We start from the raw sequence: 19,502 nt of genomic DNA on the forward strand, positions 1-19,502 counted from the left end.
TTTTCTTCTGAAATTCACGTTTAAAAAGAGGCAAGAGATGTACGATTGACGTTCTCGATCGTGTTTATCGATTAACATAGCTGATTACGATATCCGCAAACGTCCGATAAAAATACGTACGACTTGGCAATAAAATTATAGGGTGCAGAGTGAAGTTAATTTATCCGGTGGTAACGATGATCGGTCGTCGCGTGACTGACACGCCCTTTGGTGTTGCAGAGCGTGGCGTCGCGACGAGATTTAGATGTTCCCAGAACGGACGTAACGGCGTTCCACCTTCAAGATTGCGTCCACGAGGGAGAATAGCGAGGGCAGCGTAATAACGACAACATCAGGCCACGTTAACGTGATAAAAAAACTCGCCGCGCCGGTGCGGATTGCTCGCTTTAGGCATGCAATTTTATCCGGCGGAAATTACCAGGTAGACGATGGTTTACAGTTTTGAGGAAACGCTGGTTCGCGTGACGCTACTCTCTAATCTTCGCTGGATAAATTGAAATTCATATCCGCTGGTTTAAGCTTGGGTCTGCGTCTGGATTTGGGTTACGTTCGGTCGGATCAAATATTTCCGTCAGAAGAATCCACCGCTGTCGGAGCATTCTTATTTTTCGATCAATTTTTCGAGCACGTTTCGAAAAGTGTGACAACGTCGGGAGCAGCAGCACCGACGCCATTGTATCCGAAACAAAGTAGTGGCGCGAATATCCAGGTGGGAAACTGTTACCAGCATCGTGCTGCAGAGGTGTTCCGGGAGTTGGCGAATTCGGCGGGGGCGATTGAACGACGCGACGTATCGTTTAAACTGCGTCCACGCCCAAAGTGGCGATCTCAGCGTAATAACGATATCAGCGACGTTACGCGATACCAACCATTAGCTTCATCGATTCAATATCGATTTTATCGACCTATCCGTGGCAGTTAGAGAATATTTGGCGGATTCCCTTCGGGCGATGCTTCTGAACGGTAGCATAATCGTAATCGAAAATTCTTGGCTTGAACGATTTTTCAGCCTTCCGACGGCTCGTTCTCCGTGCCCTTTCTCTTTCGTTAAATTATTCGTCCGCTTCTGGCGAACGCCGTACGCTCGTGCAATAATTATTCTTTCGTTAGCCAGTAGCTTGCTGTTGTCGCTGAATTTTCTTCTTACCAACAATGCGTGATATCGAAACGGCTCACCGATAACATTGTGTATGTTTTTCTTGACACGCGAACCTTTAACAGGCAAGTGAACGAGCCGTTGACTGACGTTATTCGAATCTCTAGAGGCAAATCCGCTGGATGGAAAATCGAACGCAGATCTCTCTCTCTCTCTCTCTCTCTCTCTCTCTCTACGTTCGTCTGTATCTTTGACTCTATCTTACGTTCTCTGTAGGCTGGCCGGGACATGAAGGGAGATCGTAGGGCAGGACGCGTGGTGATACGATTATTTATCCGGTCTCGGATCGCGAAACGAGAAGACAGGAGGCGTGGCGCGTCTACAAACACGCGACTGTACAATGCACACGCGTGTGTGTCGTTGCAGGTGCCAGATTGCGTCTGTGGCAGGGTCGACGCGCCGCACCTGTGAGAAATTACCCCAAAGCACGCAGCCTGTTCCTCAAGTACCTGTCTAAGCTCCTATACACGTAACCTTGTGTACAAGACGTGGAATAGCTGCGCTACGAGCCTCGTGCAAGCTATGCAAACCTTGAAACAGGATCCTTGGTATTTTCCTTGAAGTGGTTGGCTACGCTTGCGAGTGGACCTTTAGCCTTCAAAAGGGGAGCCAGACTGGCCGAGCGACCTGGCGACATCGACAAAGACGGAGAATTGGCGTAGAAAGCGTAAGAAAGAGAAAGTAGACATATATATCAGGAGCGAGACGAGCCGGAAGAGAATGAAACTGCCGGCGATCGATTATCGATAAATACTTGCTGGATTCCTGCCGATGGTCCGTTGTTACAAGCGTAAAAAAGCCAGGGGAAGATTTTCAGGGTCGGCTCGTGCACGCGTGCGTCAGTCGAACGCGCGAGTTGAACGCGCCTATTGGCCGAATTTCTTGGCACGGGATTAACGTGCTTAGAAAGGAAGCGTGATTTATCGAAAAGAAAGAGGAGGCACAGACGCGCACGAACAAAACGCATACAAGGAAGCACGAGTACCAAGGGACTCGTAGTTACCATCGAGTTATATTTCTGCCCCTTCGTAACGCGTAAAGAATCCGCTAGATACCGAGAGTAATTTGTTTACGATTGCACCAAGAGGGTAATTTTCCTTTTGCCGGAACTGCATTCCCCGAAAGAACGATGGAAAAAAGATTTGTGTAACCGGTAGAGATCGTTTGCCGGCGAGGTATTTATCAAACTGCGGTCCGAAAGAAAGTAACCTTTCTCCTCGCCTAGGTCTTTCTTTCTATCAACGCTTTTGCCTTTCTCGCGGCGACGTTTCTTTTTGTTCGTCCGCTCTAGCGACCGCTCGACGACTGAATAACAGTCCCTCAGGCACGATAAAAGGGTTCTTAATTGTTAGATATTATGGCCGCATTTCGGTTTTTGTTTCTCATTCATCGAGGAGTACAGCTTTAGCTTGGCCTGTTTTTTCTGGTTCGTGCCGGCACGGCGCACAGGACCCGGCGGGAAGTTTTTAAGCTTGGAATTTAAAACACACGGAATATATTAAATCGTACGGCTATTAAAAGTGCCCGAGTGCTTCTCGTTCTGTGGTTTTTTCATGAACATCATTATTATAAGTGGCTCGCTGCTGGCTAGGTCAACGACAGGCTCAAATGGCGTCTTGGTGGCTCTCCTCTCCTTTAATGGTTGCGCCGGTCGTTAGTTCAATAATGTCGACGATAAAAAAGAGCCTTGCTCACGGTATTTGCAAATGCATGCAGATTGACGTGATTTATCGAGTACCGTATCGTATCAAGAATAAGCCGAGCCACCGTAGATATGATCGCGAGAAGCAAGCGGGGAGGGGGGGGGGTTTGGGACAGAGGCTGAGAATCCGGCTTAGACGTTAGTAACAAAGCTGTTTTTTCCCCGTGTCGTGGAAAAACGCGCAGTGAAATTCGTCGTGAGCAAAGTACGGGAGAAAGTCCCGTTAGACACGGCTATAATCCGCCGAAAAACTTGTGTAATTCCGCTACGAGCGAATGACCGCCGCTGGCACTGCATCTCTCTAATTTCCAGTTTTTCTCTGAAAAGCCACCCTTGACATCGGGTTCAAGTTGGAAACTGGCTGTCTGTCGTTCGTTCAAGGACGCTCTGTCGTAGAAAAAGTTGGGTAAAGGGAGAGAAAAGAGAATAATAAAACGGTGTGGCGGGTGGGAAATTGCAAATATATGCGCGCCGCGAAGAGCACCGGAAGAAGACCGACGACTTAAGCGTGCCATAGTTTGCCATTACCTGGCGAGATCGTTTCACCGTGGTTTATGCAATTAAAGTATTTGCCGACTGAATCGCTTGTCAACTCGCCAAGATGAGAAAAAAGCGAGCGGGAGTGCTTGAAACTTGACCATCACCGCTGGTTTGCACTCTCCTTATGCAACTATAGGAACCAAGCGCGCCTTCTTCACCGGTCTCATCCCTTCGGTTCAACTTTCTTCCGGCTTTCCTTCACTTTCTAGCAAACTTCGCCTCAAATTAATTTTGCAACTCTAACTTCTGCCGACTCTCGGATAGTACGCGCTCTCTCGACTCGATCGGCGTCATCCATCGACCATTTCCGTCGAGTGCTCCAGCTATCGCACGGCCTGTGTCGTGTAACAAGAAGCCCTTTCGTATTCGCTAAAGTATCATCAGAAACTGTAATAGAATAGCGAGAAGCGAACACGAGATACACCTTGTTCATTCCGTGTCGTTCGAAATTTTAATTCTAATAGATTAGATTGCGATGCAATAAGGGAAATTTCATTAATTTATGTCCGTCTCGTTGCGATACTACGAGTCTCGACAGCTTTAAAGCGCATGTGAAGTATTTATCTTTTTTCACTTTCATCTCGTATCAATTATCAATAACGCAATTAAACCATTGTATAACTATATATATATTCTTTTCCATCACCGATGAGTTTTATATATTCGTACGATATCGCTATATTTTCCATTGTATTTGTCGTTCTTTGGTCTTACGCAACTCATAAATGAATCCATAACGAGGTTTTGATGAAACAAAGGATCGTGTATTATACATATTGACGAACATATAATACTCTCCGTAATTTTTGTCGCGTATCCCAGATTCTCATTTCGTTCATATTCTACATTGTTCTAATCGATTAATCACTTCCGTAATAATTTCAGACACGTATCGTGTTTTGGATGTGACCAGTAATACTCGTAAATGGTAGTGCACTTTATCACGCGAGCTCTTGTGGCAAGCGTCGTTTCTTTTCATTTCCGATTCTCTTGCCGGCTAGAGCCTATCTCGCTTCTTTCACCGATCCCCTTTATCTCTCTTTCTTACAGAGAAATGTGCACCGGCGTTTATTTCCGATTTCCTCGAGTGGCCAGCGCCGCGATGCCACGACGTAATACGATTTCACGAGCGAACTCTTAAATTCAAATCACCTCGCGACAGATTTTTTCAAACCGGGCCGCTTCGTGCCTGAAAATGAATTTACTCTCGCGGAAACACTGCTCGTAGAAAGATAGCGGCGGCCGGCGGAGAAGGGATAAAAGGGAACAGAGAGAAGACAGCGCGAGAGGAACTTCCGGTAAGTTCCTTTTCGTGGCACAGATCCGATTTCCTGACTGCACTTTTTCCACATCCCTTTCCTTTTCTTTTTTCTTTCTTCCTCGTCTCCGTTGGTCGCGGGTAAAAATTCTACAGCGGAGCAGGCTGCCACGTCGAACGTAACCCTTTGGAATTAGATCGGATGGTATCACCAGTCACCCCTATCTTCCACCCTTCCTTTCGCCACTTTTTTTTTCCTCTTTTCTCCTCTTTCTTCAATTTCACGCGTCTTCGCTCGCTTCCACATTTTCTCTTGTGATTTCATCAGACGTGCGGTTAGCAGGAACGCTAGCAGTGACGTCTCAAAAAAATGAAGAAGCACGTGTTTGGTTCCGATATCGAATAAAAGACGGATTTTGATAACGCAAGATCAATCGACAATGTATTGAAGCTGAAAAGTGAAAGATCTGACCTATCGTATACTTCTCCTATAATCTTTGTACGTCGAAGAAGAATCAGCGATATATCGGGTTGGCAACTAAGTGATTGTGGATTTTGTCAATACCACCTAATGACTAATGACCACCTTAGTTGCCAACCTGATAGAAACAACTAACGTGAACTAACTTTCTACTAAGCATATGACTGTAATCAAATATCTTGTAGTTTCAATGAGGACCATAGAACGTTTCTATGATAAGTCGAAATACATTCGTGAGGCAGTGTACTAGCATGGAATGGACTACAAGATACTCGGTAAGCTTTGAAGCTATACACGTATATGTATATGTATTTCGCAAAGGACCAAGACTCATACTGTATTCCAGGGTGATTAACAGGGTTCCTCGCGATTAACAGTTGTCGAACATTTGCATGGAACGGTACTTGCAGACGTTCGTTAGTTTCGTGCCTTCATTTCTCTTCGTTGCCGCCCCATGTCCTGTTTTCTTTTTCACCTCCGTCTTGTCTCTTTGTTAACCATCCTAAAACATGGGCCCTATGGGAAGAAGAATGCTCCTTTCAGGTAGAAGCTCTTAAACCGTTGATAGCTTGTTGAATTATAGATGTAATGTATTTTCGTGAACGACCGTTTGTACGATATCTTGGCTGACTTACAGAAAACTCGTAACAACGATTCAGACTAATTCGTTCTGTAAATCTTTCTCGTGTCCAAAGTGTCCAATATTTCTATTCGTAGGGTAAACAATTTTTGTAGAGAATCGGGTCGACATAAACTAAAATGGATTCGCGTCTTGTCGCTTGTTTCGCAACGATCGTTGGAGCGTGCTAGCGATTCCTGGATAAAGGCGTGTGTATCCGGCGCACGCACAGCGACGCATTTTTCATCGTTTTACGACGACACGGGTTGTTAAATGTTTCGGTTATGCGGCTGCAGGCGCAACGGGGATCGCATCGCGTGCAAATCGTCCATCAGATTTTAACGAGGCGCCCTGCGGGAACAGAAATTGCGACGGTGATGAGCAAATACTCGATAAACATTCGACCAAAAGTAATCGAGGTATCGTCAGGTAAGAGTCGTTTCGAACGAAGATTCGTATAGAAAGGGACGGTATAATCTGCGACTAACGGTGAGAAGAGAAGAAGAAAGGATAAAAATTCAGGAAAGGGATTCGACTTGGTAAATTGGTCGAACATAACGCGACACTCGAACGATTCTCGAGTCTTCATTCGAGCCACGATTTACTCAACTCTCTCTCGGTGCCACAAAATCGGACGGATCCGGCTTATCTTCCGTGTTTCTATACTGTAAGGAAGCTCAAACCAGAGAAGGAACGTTGCTTGCTAGAATGCTTTTCTAGCGCCGGCCAATGCATGCTGATAAACCTGCCGGACCAATTTAAATCCCAAGATGGCGTCTGCGGCCATCAGCCTTTTTCTTTTCTTTCTATTCTTCCTTTTTGTTAACCTCCTCTCTTTTCCTCGTTTCTTTCCGCCTGGTTCCCAGGGATCTATCGCGACGAACGATTTATTAACCCATTTCGCCGGCAGACATCTCTAGTTTTGCGAATTTCCTTGGAAAATCGATGCCCTCCTCTGCTTCGCTTCGATCCTCTACATAGCTTCCTCCGCCCCCCTCCCCCTCGCTTGCTCTCTTGGATGCCGAAAGGAACGTTCTTATAATTTTCTCAAAGATCGAGCAGGCACGAATTCGTACGTGTTCGTTGAATTTCTCTTCGCCGCTCGTGCAAATAAGTGCGAAATGTCAGATATTTGAATTTCTAATTTCAAAAGAGTGCTTCTCTCTCTTCGCGAATTTCATAGTTTGCCGACGGATCGTTAGGTGTTCTTTAGGGCGATAGATTAACTCTATCTATGCTGCGCATTTATTTCCAGCGATAATATTATTGAAAATGGTTCTTTGAGATTAATAATAGTTATATAAGAATATTTCCGAATTTACTACAGAGGCTTTGCTTGTTTTTCTACACTATTTGTTTAACGTTATTCAAATTACACACGTAGTTCCGAATCTGAATTCCACTTCTGACATCAACGTGGCGAATTTGACGTTCATTTTTCCTCATGGTCTTTTATTCACAATTCCGATGTATAATTAACTATTAGACTGCAAATATTTGTACTTTTTACCCGATATTTCTATCATTCGCGTGGGAAATTTAAAAACAAAGAAATGCGCATGATACGCGAAAATATATCATGTTATATATATCGTAATATATAGTGCACGAAATTTCATTTCTTTAATTATGCTTGTAAAGTATTTCTGCATAAATACATCGCCACGATTATTATTCTTTCATAAATTCACTCTTACGAAATTACGTTGTATTAGGTTGTCCGAAAAGTGTCTTTCTTTTACAGACACGTCTTTTACAACAACGCATCTTTAGACAAACATGAAACCTAATCTGTCGTATTTTGTGATCTTTATTTTGATGAAACAAAATGGATCATACGTAATTCGATAAAATAATATAAAATTGAAAATATTGTGCATCCATTGTTTTCTTATAAAACGAAAGAAACTTTTTGGTCGACGTAATATCAAATAAGGTACACAGTAGCGATGCCAAGAGAAACGGACACGCACTGCGACAAAACGCATTGAAATTTTCCCAATGAAAATGGACGGTTCGATGGTAGAAATTGATTCGTGAAGGATATCGAATGTTGGCTGGAAAATTACGCGGTGTCGCAATGAGACGACGTGACGGGGCGCCGTGCGATCGCGGAAAGAAAGAGCATGGATATGGAAAATAATCTACGCGTCGAAATTACTTGGAGCCAGGCTTTTTGATTCTATACGGAAAGTTGCCTTTTGTCTCGATGGAGGTCGCGAAACAAGATCAAACTCGGCCTCGAAATATTAGCGTTTTGCGCGGCGAACTCGTTCCCGATACCGCCACTAGTTCCGTGGAAAAGTTTTCCGCGTTTCCAACTGGCGTGTTTGCGTTTATCGTGCCCTTTGCCTACATCAACCATTTAGTTGAAATAATAATACGGTCTACAACAAAGTTGTGGAATTATTTAACCGGCGGAAGATAAAACAAGAACCGAGAGGGACGACCAATCGCCGAATTACTTTTTGTTATTATTTGAACGAAACTTTAGAGCCTCGTTAGCGAATAGTTGATCAAGATCTAATATACTCGGAACATGGTAGAACTTCAATTAACTGGTTCGTAACAATAGTTACTCTTGTCAAATATTTCAGTCTTTTTATGTAATGTAAATAGTATTCACACAACAAGAGTCATCTTTGTTATTCTGTAGCTCTTGAATTATCAGAATCTCGAGTACGAGAACGATCGATTATCATCGAAACGTGGTTCGTAAGAAAGTTTGGGAAATAGGAATAAAAAGTTGAAAGAAAAATATTCGCATATTTATTTGAAAATTTTCTACTTCTAACTGATATTGATATTTATAAAATAGATCAGGATAAATGATCTTTCACATGAAAGCAAATGCCGAGAAATGCCGTTGGTCGAACAATATGTGTGATAGTAATTAATGTTCTATTATAGCGTGAGAATTTTTGTATTCTTTTAGTAACTTGCAGATAGTGTTAAAGTTATATAATCTATTTTAAATTTAAATAGTTTTCTTCTCCACTGACCCGTAATATTTTGCTTTAATCAATGGAAATTAATTGATAATATTATGCTTGAAAGAATTACTATGATAATCAACCGAGTACGACTTTCTCCTGCCATCTTATGTGTGTTTAACGGATCTGAAAGTTTAACGGAGCATAATATTACTTGTTATCCCCGCAGATTAATCATGTCGTCACAAAGTAGAGGTTTGCGAATGAAAGTCGAGTGAAGCATAGCAAGGTTTTCTTAGGAAACGATCTCGACGTCTTCGTTCTTATCGTCTCGTTAGCGAATCCTTACGTTTCATTTATCCCTTTTTTATATAACTTCAGTTGGATAATTTGTCGGAGATTGCTTCCAATGATCTCCTCTGTATTTTTCTTCGATTCTCGAAGTTATTTGTGTTCCAGACTGCCATTCATTCTATAACGACGAACTATATGAAACGTGCGAGAGAAAAGCTTGCAAGTACGCCAGAATAAATCAGATATGACGCTTCAGAATCATCGCGGAACGCGAGAATGAATGAAAATCCATAAGTAGAATTATCACAAGTATGTAGAAATGCGTAATCGTAAAAGTTTTCGTACACTTGTAAAAGATTTATTTTTATTCTTCGATTGGATATATATTTAATACGCGATGGATTAAACGATAATAGCTGTTTTGTAGTAAAACACATGATCCTACAAAAATACGCGAACAGATAAGAGAAAGAAAAATTGGTTTGTACCAACTGTGTTAATATTTTCTAAGAACTTTAGTTTACGTTTAATTTGGCTCTTAATTAGATTTTCTTCTCAAAGAAGACGCTAGCTTTACGATGAAGTTTTCCGAAGTTTTATTTTAATAAAAATAGTTTTGTTATAAGATGCACGAGGGACTTTCGTGACTGACGATATGAGTATGTGACATGTGTTCGAGAGTGAGGGTTTCAGAAAACTCACAAAGGAATAGTTTCTATATTCTACATATAGGAAGATTCTCCCGATCGTCTAAAGGGACCCCACCGGTGTTCGTGGAATATCAGTTCATTATTTCAGGATCGAGAATTCCTTGGACGATAGAAAATAATTTTCTTTTCTTCAAGAATTGATTATAGATTTCTTCCCGTAATTTTAAAAATATAAAAATTCATCCGAGTTACGTACAGATCTCGAAAGTAACTTATCGATTATAAAGCAGTCCGGATGAAGCCTCATAGAAAGTTTGTAAAAGTAAAATAAAAATAAAATCTACGTTGTCTAATAATTTAAGTTCATCTTCATCAAAATCCTGTTTCTATTCTTGACGGTCTTCTATCTGTTTTCGCTCGCCAGCGAAGAGAGTTTTATCGATGTTCCAAACTTAGGTGTCGGGATTATACTGGCTGCGTAAGTTGTTTAAATCGGTGAATCATTGAAAAGACGACGGCGGATTGTTTCAGCGTATTACATCGGATTACGAATTTGTTTCGAACTCGTTGAAAAGCGTTCGTTGTTCCCATAGCCAAGTTCCTTGGGCGATATCTCGTTTTTGTAATTATTTATTCTATAGTAGGAAGTTAACTGCGCTCTAGTCGGTCGCTAGAATTTCGGACATTTCATTAAGTCGAAGCTTCTACGTCGATTTCTCGCTTTATTTCCCCCGTGATTTCTCGGCGAAAGGACGGCAAAGATATCTGCTTGTAGGCGAACGTTCGAGCATCTTGAGACCGAAGTTTAAACGTTATTGCAGTTCGAGAACGAGAAACGGACTGTTGTTCCTATCGAACTTTCGCCTTTAAACCGGAAAAGAGCTTAATAAAAGGGACAAGGCAATCGTAAACTCGTGGAAACTTTGTATTTCAAAGGTGTCAACAAAGATATAACTGAGGCTAACAAGAAACATAGCGAACGTAGCAAAGTCGCTTTTAACGCTCAAACACAGAAGAAGAAAAAGTATCTATGAAAGATTCTTAACTAACGATATCGTGGACGAATCATGCGTAATCTTTCGGGAATACTATTTAAATATCGAGTACAGTAGAACTTCGATTACGTTTGAACCCATTAGGAGAGAAACTGTTCATAAATAGAAACGACGCATAAGAGCGGCAATGCGGATTAATGTTAACAAATGTTTATCGAAGTTGTTCTCTCTCGATTTAACACGTGTGATTTAAAAAAAATCACACACACACACACATAAATCATTAATTTAAAGGCTGATCAATCACTAGCAAAAATTTCATTCGAACAAACGAAGTTCCACTGTACCGCCATTCTTTTATGTTTGATCCTCGGTTGTCGTTTGCTCGGTAGTTTTCTCTATTTCCGCTTCCTTTTTAATCTTCAGAATATCCTCCACTTGCGGTGTTACTACGACCGTCTCACTCTCTTCCGGAAATACATATTCTTCGTGATTCTGAGAAGCATCAAAAGCGTAATGTCCCAATCCTTTGTAGTGTCCATGTTGCTCGAAAGCAGAGTGATGATGGCCTTCGTGATGTTTGTGATGGCTATCGTGAAGATGTTTATGATGATGATCGTCGAAATGCTTGTGATGTTCCTCGTGTGAATGTCCATGTTTGTGTTCATGGGATGCATGGTGTTTGTGATGTTCGTGATGGTGATGTCCTTCGTGATGATCATGGTGATGCTTATGCTCGTGTCCATGTTTATGTTCTTCTTTGTGTTCGTGACCGTGTTTGTGTTCTTCGTGATGATTATGCTTGTGGTCCTGATGGTGGGAATGATGATGATCTTCGTGATGTCCATGGTGATGTTCTTCCTTGTGACCATGTTTATGCTCATGGCCGTGTTTATGGTGATGGTCCTCATGATGACTATGCTTGTGATCCTCGTGATGCCCATGATGATGTTCCTCGTGATGGCTCTGCTTGTGTTCGTGTCCGTGTTTGTGATGATGGTCCGAATGATGACCATGTTTATGTTCGTGTCCGTGTTTATGATGATGATCCTCATGGTGGCCATGATGATGATCTTCGTGATGTCCATGTTTATGCTCGTGTCCATGATGATGCTTGTGTTCCTCCTTGTGGCCGTGTTTATGGTGTTCGTGATGATCGTGCCCATGGTGATGATGATGGTTCTCGGTCTCCTTGTGAGTATGATGATGGTGATGCTCATTAACGTGATGATGATCGTGGTGGTGATGATGTTCGTTATGATGATGATGCTTATGATGATGGTGGTGCTCGGCATGATGTTTGTGTTCCTCGTGATGTTCATGTTTCGAATGATGTTGGTGCCCATGGTGATGATGGTGTTCTCCATGATGTTTATGATCGTGACCATGCTTGTGTTCATGCTTATGGCCATGTTCGTGTTTATGTTCGTGTCCATGATGATGTTTATGATCAGAATGATGCTTGTGACCATGATGGTGATCGTGTCCATGATGATGATGGTGACCATGGTGATGTTTGTGGTCTTCCTGATGTTTATGCTCAACGTGATGTTCATGTCCGTGTTTGTGTTCGTGTTCACTATGATGCTTGTGACCATGTTCGTGCTTATGTTTGGCATGATGATCGTGATGTGCGTGGTGTCCATGATGATGAGAATGATGATGTCCACCGTGATGGTTGTGACTATGGTAAAAAGAATGACCATCGAATCCGTGAGCTCGACGCGTAGAAACGACCTGTGGCGTCAGAAAAGTGATATGCGACGCTTCAGCCGAAATTCGTGGTTCGATCACATGTTTTGCTGGTTCGTTGATCCGGGAAACGATGCTGGTCTTGGTGTTGGGGTCGAAAGTGGCTCGATGTAGCGGCGAATGAGGCTGGCCGCTTAGGGGCAACGTTAGCGGTTGGAAATTGGCTCCCAGATCGCCTAATTGCCGTTTTCGTGGATGTCTCTCAACGGCAGGTGACTGTGGGATTGTTAGAGCGTTGTACAGCAGTAACGGTCGAGATGGCTGTACTTGCCGCGGGAGCCTGACAGAATTGGGCAATTCTGCTCTGACTGTTGATAGTTGATCTCTTTGCGATGCTTTCAGGTTTTGGCCAGTCGCCGCTGTCAGTGACAGAGCGATGGCTAGAAGCCACGCCTAAGGATAGAATACAAATTGAGAAAGAAAACCATTAGAGAGCTTGGTTTAAATGACAATTATAGAAAAATTGTAGCGAGATCGAAGTCAAATATGCGACCTGACTTTTGGTCTGTAGTTATGAAAGTAGAATCACACGCGGAAATTTCATTTCTCTAAGTAGAGTGTGTCGTATATACGTATGCACGTATTGTATTGTGGTATCGTGGACGAAAGGTCTAAGAGATATCGGGTGGACCATAAACAATGTCGTGAGAAAGCCTAAGTGCCGACAGGCCCATCAATGTATCGTCGGTCCTTCAATCGAATAATTCCGGGGGAAAAAGGCCTACGTGGCCTTGAACGATTGCAGTACACGTGCGTGGTGGGACCACGAGAAAAGACAAAGGGATGCTAAGGGAGAGAGGCGAATTAACAGTCAGTGTGAATTGAGAGTGCGAATTGCGTTGTCGACAGAGTGTTGCTAGCATTGTCGAGAGAGTGTGGACCACGTGAGAGAGTGGTGACGAGAGTTGCAAATTAAATATTTAGTTGTCTTAATTATAGTACGTTATTGTATTTAGTTCACGTTGAATAACCATCGTTTCCTGTTTAACCAATACCTGTCTAATCCATTTTAAATAAACTAATAAATAAAGATCCTACAGTATTATATTATAACCAACAAACTTTATAAATTGTCCTCGGATGTCCAAATTATTATTAAATACTGATATGGATAATGATGACGAATGGGTTGATTGCTAATTTTTCGAAAATCGTCTAGCCACAAGCGAGTTCATTATGATGCGCAGGCTACGATATTTTCGCGCAGCTGACATTACCTTGGCTAACCGAAACAATAAAACATCGTCGGGTCTGGCGCGGGCCATTTTGGTCTGCTACATGCTGGCTCGCCGCGCACATGCGAAACGGACACGTCCGAGTGGAAAAACCGGAGATAATATCCAGTAAATCGTCGCTGGCTCGTTTTATCGCGCTTTGCTATTTCTTGTCGTGTAAATTTCTTCCTTTCGCACGGTCCGAAAGGTAGCAGAGGAGCTAAACGGTGAAGATAGAGACGGGTAAACGCCGAAGAAAGCACGGTTGAACTCGGTGACCAAGATGGTACACGGGCAGGAAATCGAATCTCGGTTTTGCGCCACCGAATTAGCGAGGTCAGCTATCTTCGAACGATCAGGAAATGGTAGGTTTTTAGCGCGAAACGAATGGATCTTCAGCGTCGCTCATTCTGTCTGTCTCCCTGTTTCTCTCTCGCTCTCTCTTTAGCGATGATTTATGCGATCCGTGGTACGTCCGCGAAAAAATTGAAGCCACCTCACGTTACGCGGACAGGAATTTTAAATTAGCGTTCCGTCCTACGTTCAGCTTTATTTCGCGATGCGTGACCTGGACGCGATGAGAATGAATACAGCGAAACGACGCGAGTACAATCAGGAATTTTATTTCCGGCCTGCCAACGAATTCCAAACACGAACGATACATTCGTTAAAAGATTCATCTATATATGTTCTGGCGCGATTTGAAAACTAGTCGCTGCTCCAAGTCAACCTACAGAGTTAGTGTTTCAAAAAGATACGATATTTTTAAAGTACGCGTGAACGATGACTAAAGTTTTGAACATCTCGTTGAGAGTCGGCTTATCAGCGACAGCAATAAGTCTTATTCAGAGATGCTGCCGTCGTTGCAGCGACGCGACTTAGGTATCAGCGTGTTCCGTCTGTTTTAATCTCTCGTTATGCTCGCAGACACGGAGCAGTGTAACACGATGTTCGCGACATCTTGGTATATTCTTCTTGAAATGCAAACGCCTGCTTGCTGATTAACTCGGAATTTAATCAGCGACAACAGCATATAAACGATAGGATTAGTGGATCTCCTCGTAGGGAATGAATAAGAAATGGCGCATCCTTAGCTTGAATAGCTAATGTTGTATGTCGTGTTGATTTTAGTGTTGGCAACTTGCTTTAATAATGTCAATGTTAATATACATGAAATGTTAAAGAATTCAGATATTTCGATATGCTTTGGACATTTTTAAATTCATTTGGATTTCAAAAGTGAAATTACGCGGTTATTACTGTAAAAGCGTATCTACAGTAATATTTGACGAGTTCTAAATATGTAAAACTCGGAATTTCAAGAATTATCCGAATGAAATGACCGCTGTATGAAATCTACGAAGATATTTAAGGTACCTCGATAGCGCAGTTAATAAACAAAGTTTCTGGCATAGGAGCTAATAAATCACGGAAAATACTTATGTTAAGTCTAGTAAGAGATTAACATGATAATGATAAGGGATGAACTTACCAACGTTGCCATGTCTCCGTTATTTTGGCTGTACAGCTAGAGAACAACTGGATACCGAAGTTCTGTGACGCTGTACTTTTATACAGAGCAATTGGCAATCGATACTTTCTTCCGTGCTAAGCACCAGTGTCGTTTACGACGGAATCTAATATTTTAATTGTCGTCATAATACGCGCCGAACCGCGACCGGGTCCGATCACTCGCGGCGGACTATTGGCAATCATCGAATTTCATTCATAACCGTTCGACGTTCCTTATAGACGCCGTTTCCGGTACAGTAAAAATCGAGGAAGCGGCGATGCCGGCCGTCCCGATGAATCAAAATTGATGGATAGAAATATCGATCGATATTCCGCGCCGCTGTATAATCGTCGACCATTTTACGAGCAATCGAAATTGCGTAGGGAACTCGATCGTAACGCTGCTATGCGTATCATCGTAATTTCCTCTTTTAAATTCAGATTTATCGGTTTTCAAATAATCGCGCGATGGGAGTTACGATTCGTTCGATTGATTTCTTTTCATGCTCGGTTTAATCGAGCATCGTTGTACGCGTTTATGCCAATACGCGTAAAAAAATCGTGGTTTCAAAAGTAAAAGCTCAACGCGTGCTTAAAAAAAAAAACGATCGATCGATCGAGAGAGAGAGAGAGAGAGAGAGAGAGAAAGAGCCGAATTTTCGCTTTCACACCTATTTTCCTGTCCGCCATCGCTGCTACCTCGTAAACACAGGCGTTCACCAGCGTTTAATGCGTGGCCGTGCATTCGACCAGAAACGAAGCAAACGACGCGTGTACCGAATTTAATTTATATATCTCATTATTTAATAGGATAAATGGGCTGATTTCTCTTCCTTGTTGCTTCCCCCGTTCCATGAATATTTAACGGGCCGTTTCGCTTGCTCAATTCCTTTTCGTTCGTCGGCCTGTCGATCGAACCGTTGCTTGTTCGTAGATAGACGAAATTACGCGATTAATTTCCGTGTGCCTTTGCAAATATTTGTAGATCCGTGTAAAAGATACGGCTCGTGAGCCAAGTTATGGACTAATTAAACGTTGTAAACTTTAATATCGTATTTAATATTATCGCGGTGCTCTGCCGAAATTTGTGCTTTCTACGTTGCTACGATTGCGGAACATGGTTGGTAAGTCGTATTGATGAAACGCGGCTAAAGATAAACGGCGTCGATGTCGCCGCTTTTAGTGGCTCGTTGCGATACTACGCTCGCTAGTAAAATACTTATCCCAATCGCCGTAACAACGTCTTACGTGTTCGTGCTTTTCTGTCCTTGCTGTAATTTCGTCACTCAATTGCCTGAAATCTAGTTATCTCGAGGCCATTACCCCAGGTTACCTCTCGTTTCGCTGGGACCCTTATTTCTTGGTTGTTGCGCGACATTTTCTCGGGAAATCCCTGAAATCGCCTGTTAGTTGCGAAAAAAAAACCCTCGGGAACATGACGAAAGACGAGCTGAAAAGATAATCGACGAATTGTCGAGAATCGCATCCAAGATGCGAAAGAGAGTAAACTCATCGATATTCGAACGTGGAAATCTTTCCGTTTAGGGTAATTCGATTTCATAAAAGGTCTCTGTGCGAAGAGTAACGTGTCGAGTATATGGAAGAAAAATTTGCAGTTCGTTTCAAAGGTGACGTTGTTGAAGCGAATCGTAAATGTCGTTGTTGGCAAGAGAATTTTTGCTAACTACGTAGAATAGGGTACATCTCACTGACTTCAATAAGCTCGAATTTCCGAGTAATTTTATCGATATATTATTCTGCCTTTGTTTCAAGCTTCGGATCGAAGATTTCCTTTTTGATAAGTAAATGATCTTTAGTTAGTTAGAAGCTGAATGTATCTTAGATTCCAATTATTCGAACAATGTATTTCGTATATCGACGTTATTCCAACAAATACGAGTGGTAGCTTATACAGCAAATCTTAAAGTTACAATTCTAAAAGCGTGACACTGAGAATACTTTTACGCGTATCTCTAAAACGAAGCTCGAGTGGCGATTATTTTGATAATTTTTTCATTTTCGCTGATAACGTGAAACGTAGGGAAGTCAGTCGATTTCGTTATCTTCCCTCAATTTATCCGCGAATCACGATGTTCCTCGATTCTCCTGCGATTAAAGGCGACACTCCAGCCGTTCGAACTTCGCCCTTTATCGTACGTTTACGCGATTTCTCAACGAATTTATGTTCTCACGTATCTTGGTTAATAGGTATATATATGTATATATTTCTGGCTGGGACATTACGCGGTTACGAGACCACGTGGTGCGAACGAGTTTGCGAAAATGTCAAGGCAAAGTCCTCTCTCGGATATTCCAAGCGTGTTAGTTGAGAACAGTTCATCCGGATTAAGGGTGGATGTTTATGAATCGCAACAGAATTTCGTTCCTCCTATGTGTACGCGCGCGTGAATAACGAACGACGATCGTCATTATTTTAAATCGCGTGTTACCCACGTGCAGATTTTCCGATCGTTTTTTATTCGAAAAAATTGCCGGTCGAAGGTGAAATAATGAAAAGAGATGGAAAGAATTTAGTCAAACTGGGAAAGTTTAGCGCGGAAAACATCGACTCGTGATAGAGGAGAAAAATGAACGATGATTTATGAAATCGCCGGCCGAGGATGAAATAGCCTTTCCATCTCTACGTCATGTCCGATAAAGCACGCTCAATGAAGTGACAGAATAATCGTATTGTGTACGTACACGCGGCGACGATAAAATCCTGCTGTCGCTAACGCGCGCGCGACACGTGCCGTTTCACTATTGCCGACATCCAGAGGACGGTCCCTGGTATCGCTCTATGGCTTAATGAATATTTGAATCAATCATCGATCGCTATATTTGTCCGTATTGAACGTTCAAAGGAAAAGATCGAATTTGCTCATCTCTAAAACCAGCTTCGTTGTGTATCGATTGCGTGAAATGAAAATTCGCGAAATTGAATTCCATGCAGTTGCAGAATTAAATACGCTGGATGCATTAACTAAAATTTCAGTCGACGTATTAACGAGTAATACCGCAACGTATGCTCTTTGCGTAACATTTGGATTTCGTAAAGAGATCAGGCGAATCTACTTATCTTTAAAATAAACTTGCGAACACGGCATAGTAATTTGTAAAACTGAATTTCACGTACATAATTTAAATCAACGCATCAGTGCGTTAACGAAGTTCTCCATATGACGCGAGTCCTTCGTGTATCGGTTGATTTTTTTAAAAACACACAGCGAACCTACTTATTTGTGAAAACAAATTTTATCGTATACCTGTCGATTATTCGGAATGGAAATTTCCGCAAGTTAATCCCACGCGATTCGAAATAACGCGTCATCGAGTTAACGAAGTTTTCGATGTTATTGTACCGTGTACATCACAACGTACATATATCACTTGCATATTGTTTAACTTCCCACTTCTAATTTCTATGGTTCAATTCAATCCCCAAAACTAACTTCCACACGATCCGAATTAACGCATCGCATGTAACGCATTAACGCACTAACTAAATTTTCAATATCGTTATGTTCGTTAATGCTTGAATTGCGTCGCGTGTCCTTCGCGTACACGTATCTCCAACCACTTACCCGCTGCAAGTTACGAGAAACTTAGCGGAACTTTTAGTAGCGAAGCCTCGCGATTAGTGGTCGTAATATTTGTTCAATGTGTAGCCAGATAGCGGGTTCGATGCGGAGGGGGATGAGACGAACATAGACAACGGGGGTTGGGATAACAGGGGTGTGAGCGAAGGGAAGAAGCAGGATGGTACAGGCGAGGAGAGAAAGCCCACACTGTTTTCCTGCTTTCTCTCGGCTGGCACTCTCGACTGCTCGTTCCGCCTTCCAGGCTTTCGCATTAATGGCGGTCGGAGTCGGTAATTATTTCCGCGCGATTTTCTTCGTGTAATTCCGCGTGGACAATAAGAAAGCCCGAATCGATCGAGGCGAAGTTAAACAAACCACGGAAGATATTACGTAACCTTGTTTCCGCCTTCCTCTTCGTTCCTGTTACTCCGCGGGGTGAATTTAAGCCGCAAATATATTGCGGTTAAATTAATTTTCTGGGAATTGTTCTTTACGGAGAATGGTAATTTATGTTCACCTTAAGGGCTTCGGCTCTTCGCAGCGAACGACGCTTGCTTTTATTTGAACGCGCCTCGCGGACGTAATTAGAAATAATAAAGGGGCAGGAGATGATAAAGAAGCGCTCACTATCAAGCAGTAGCTTACGAAGGATGACAGATTCTTACATAGATATCCAGTAAAATAAATTTTATTGACGAATCATTTATAGGGATCTTTATCGGCCATCTGCCCGAAGAGAAATGGTAACGAGGGGATGTTGGCGCTGGTTTTATAGCCTTCGATCTCCAGGCCTTCGATCAAATGCAAGTCGACAA

At 42.4% G+C, this 19,502-nt stretch overlaps 1 protein-coding gene and 1 long non-coding RNA gene across 2 annotated transcripts in view; one reads left to right on the forward strand and one right to left on the reverse strand.

Moving 5' to 3' along the window:
- Window positions 1-19,502, forward strand: part of LOC143302885 (uncharacterized) — a 210,916-nt gene that overhangs the window by 86,224 nt on the left and 105,190 nt on the right. The gene's annotated exons all lie outside the window — the stretch shown is intronic.
- On the reverse strand, window positions 10,827-13,645 carry LOC117155795 (uncharacterized). The gene is made up of 2 exons (XM_076619058.1): window positions 13,598-13,645; window positions 10,827-12,773 (listed from the first exon to the last, which is right to left on the reverse strand). The coding sequence occupies exons 1-2, from the start codon at window positions 13,643-13,645 to the stop codon at window positions 10,986-10,988; spliced, it is 1,836 nt and encodes a 611-aa protein (XP_076475173.1). The 3' UTR covers window positions 10,827-10,985.

The sequence above is a fragment of the Bombus vancouverensis genome, chromosome 6 (genome assembly GCF_051014615.1).
Source record: "Bombus vancouverensis nearcticus chromosome 6, iyBomVanc1_principal, whole genome shotgun sequence".
Classification (NCBI taxonomy): Eukaryota; Metazoa; Arthropoda; class Insecta; order Hymenoptera; family Apidae; genus Bombus; species Bombus vancouverensis.

Excerpts from the sequence above, each read along its gene's own strand:
- LOC117155795 (XM_076619058.1), bottom strand. The coding sequence starts at position 13,645 with ATGGCCCGCGCCAGACCCGACGATGTTTTATTGTTTCGGTTAGCCAAG. Across the intron at positions 12,774-13,597 it reads TATTGTTTCGGTTAGCCAAG|GCGTGGCTTCTAGCCATCGC; the intron begins GTAATGTCAGCT and ends TTCTATCCTTAG.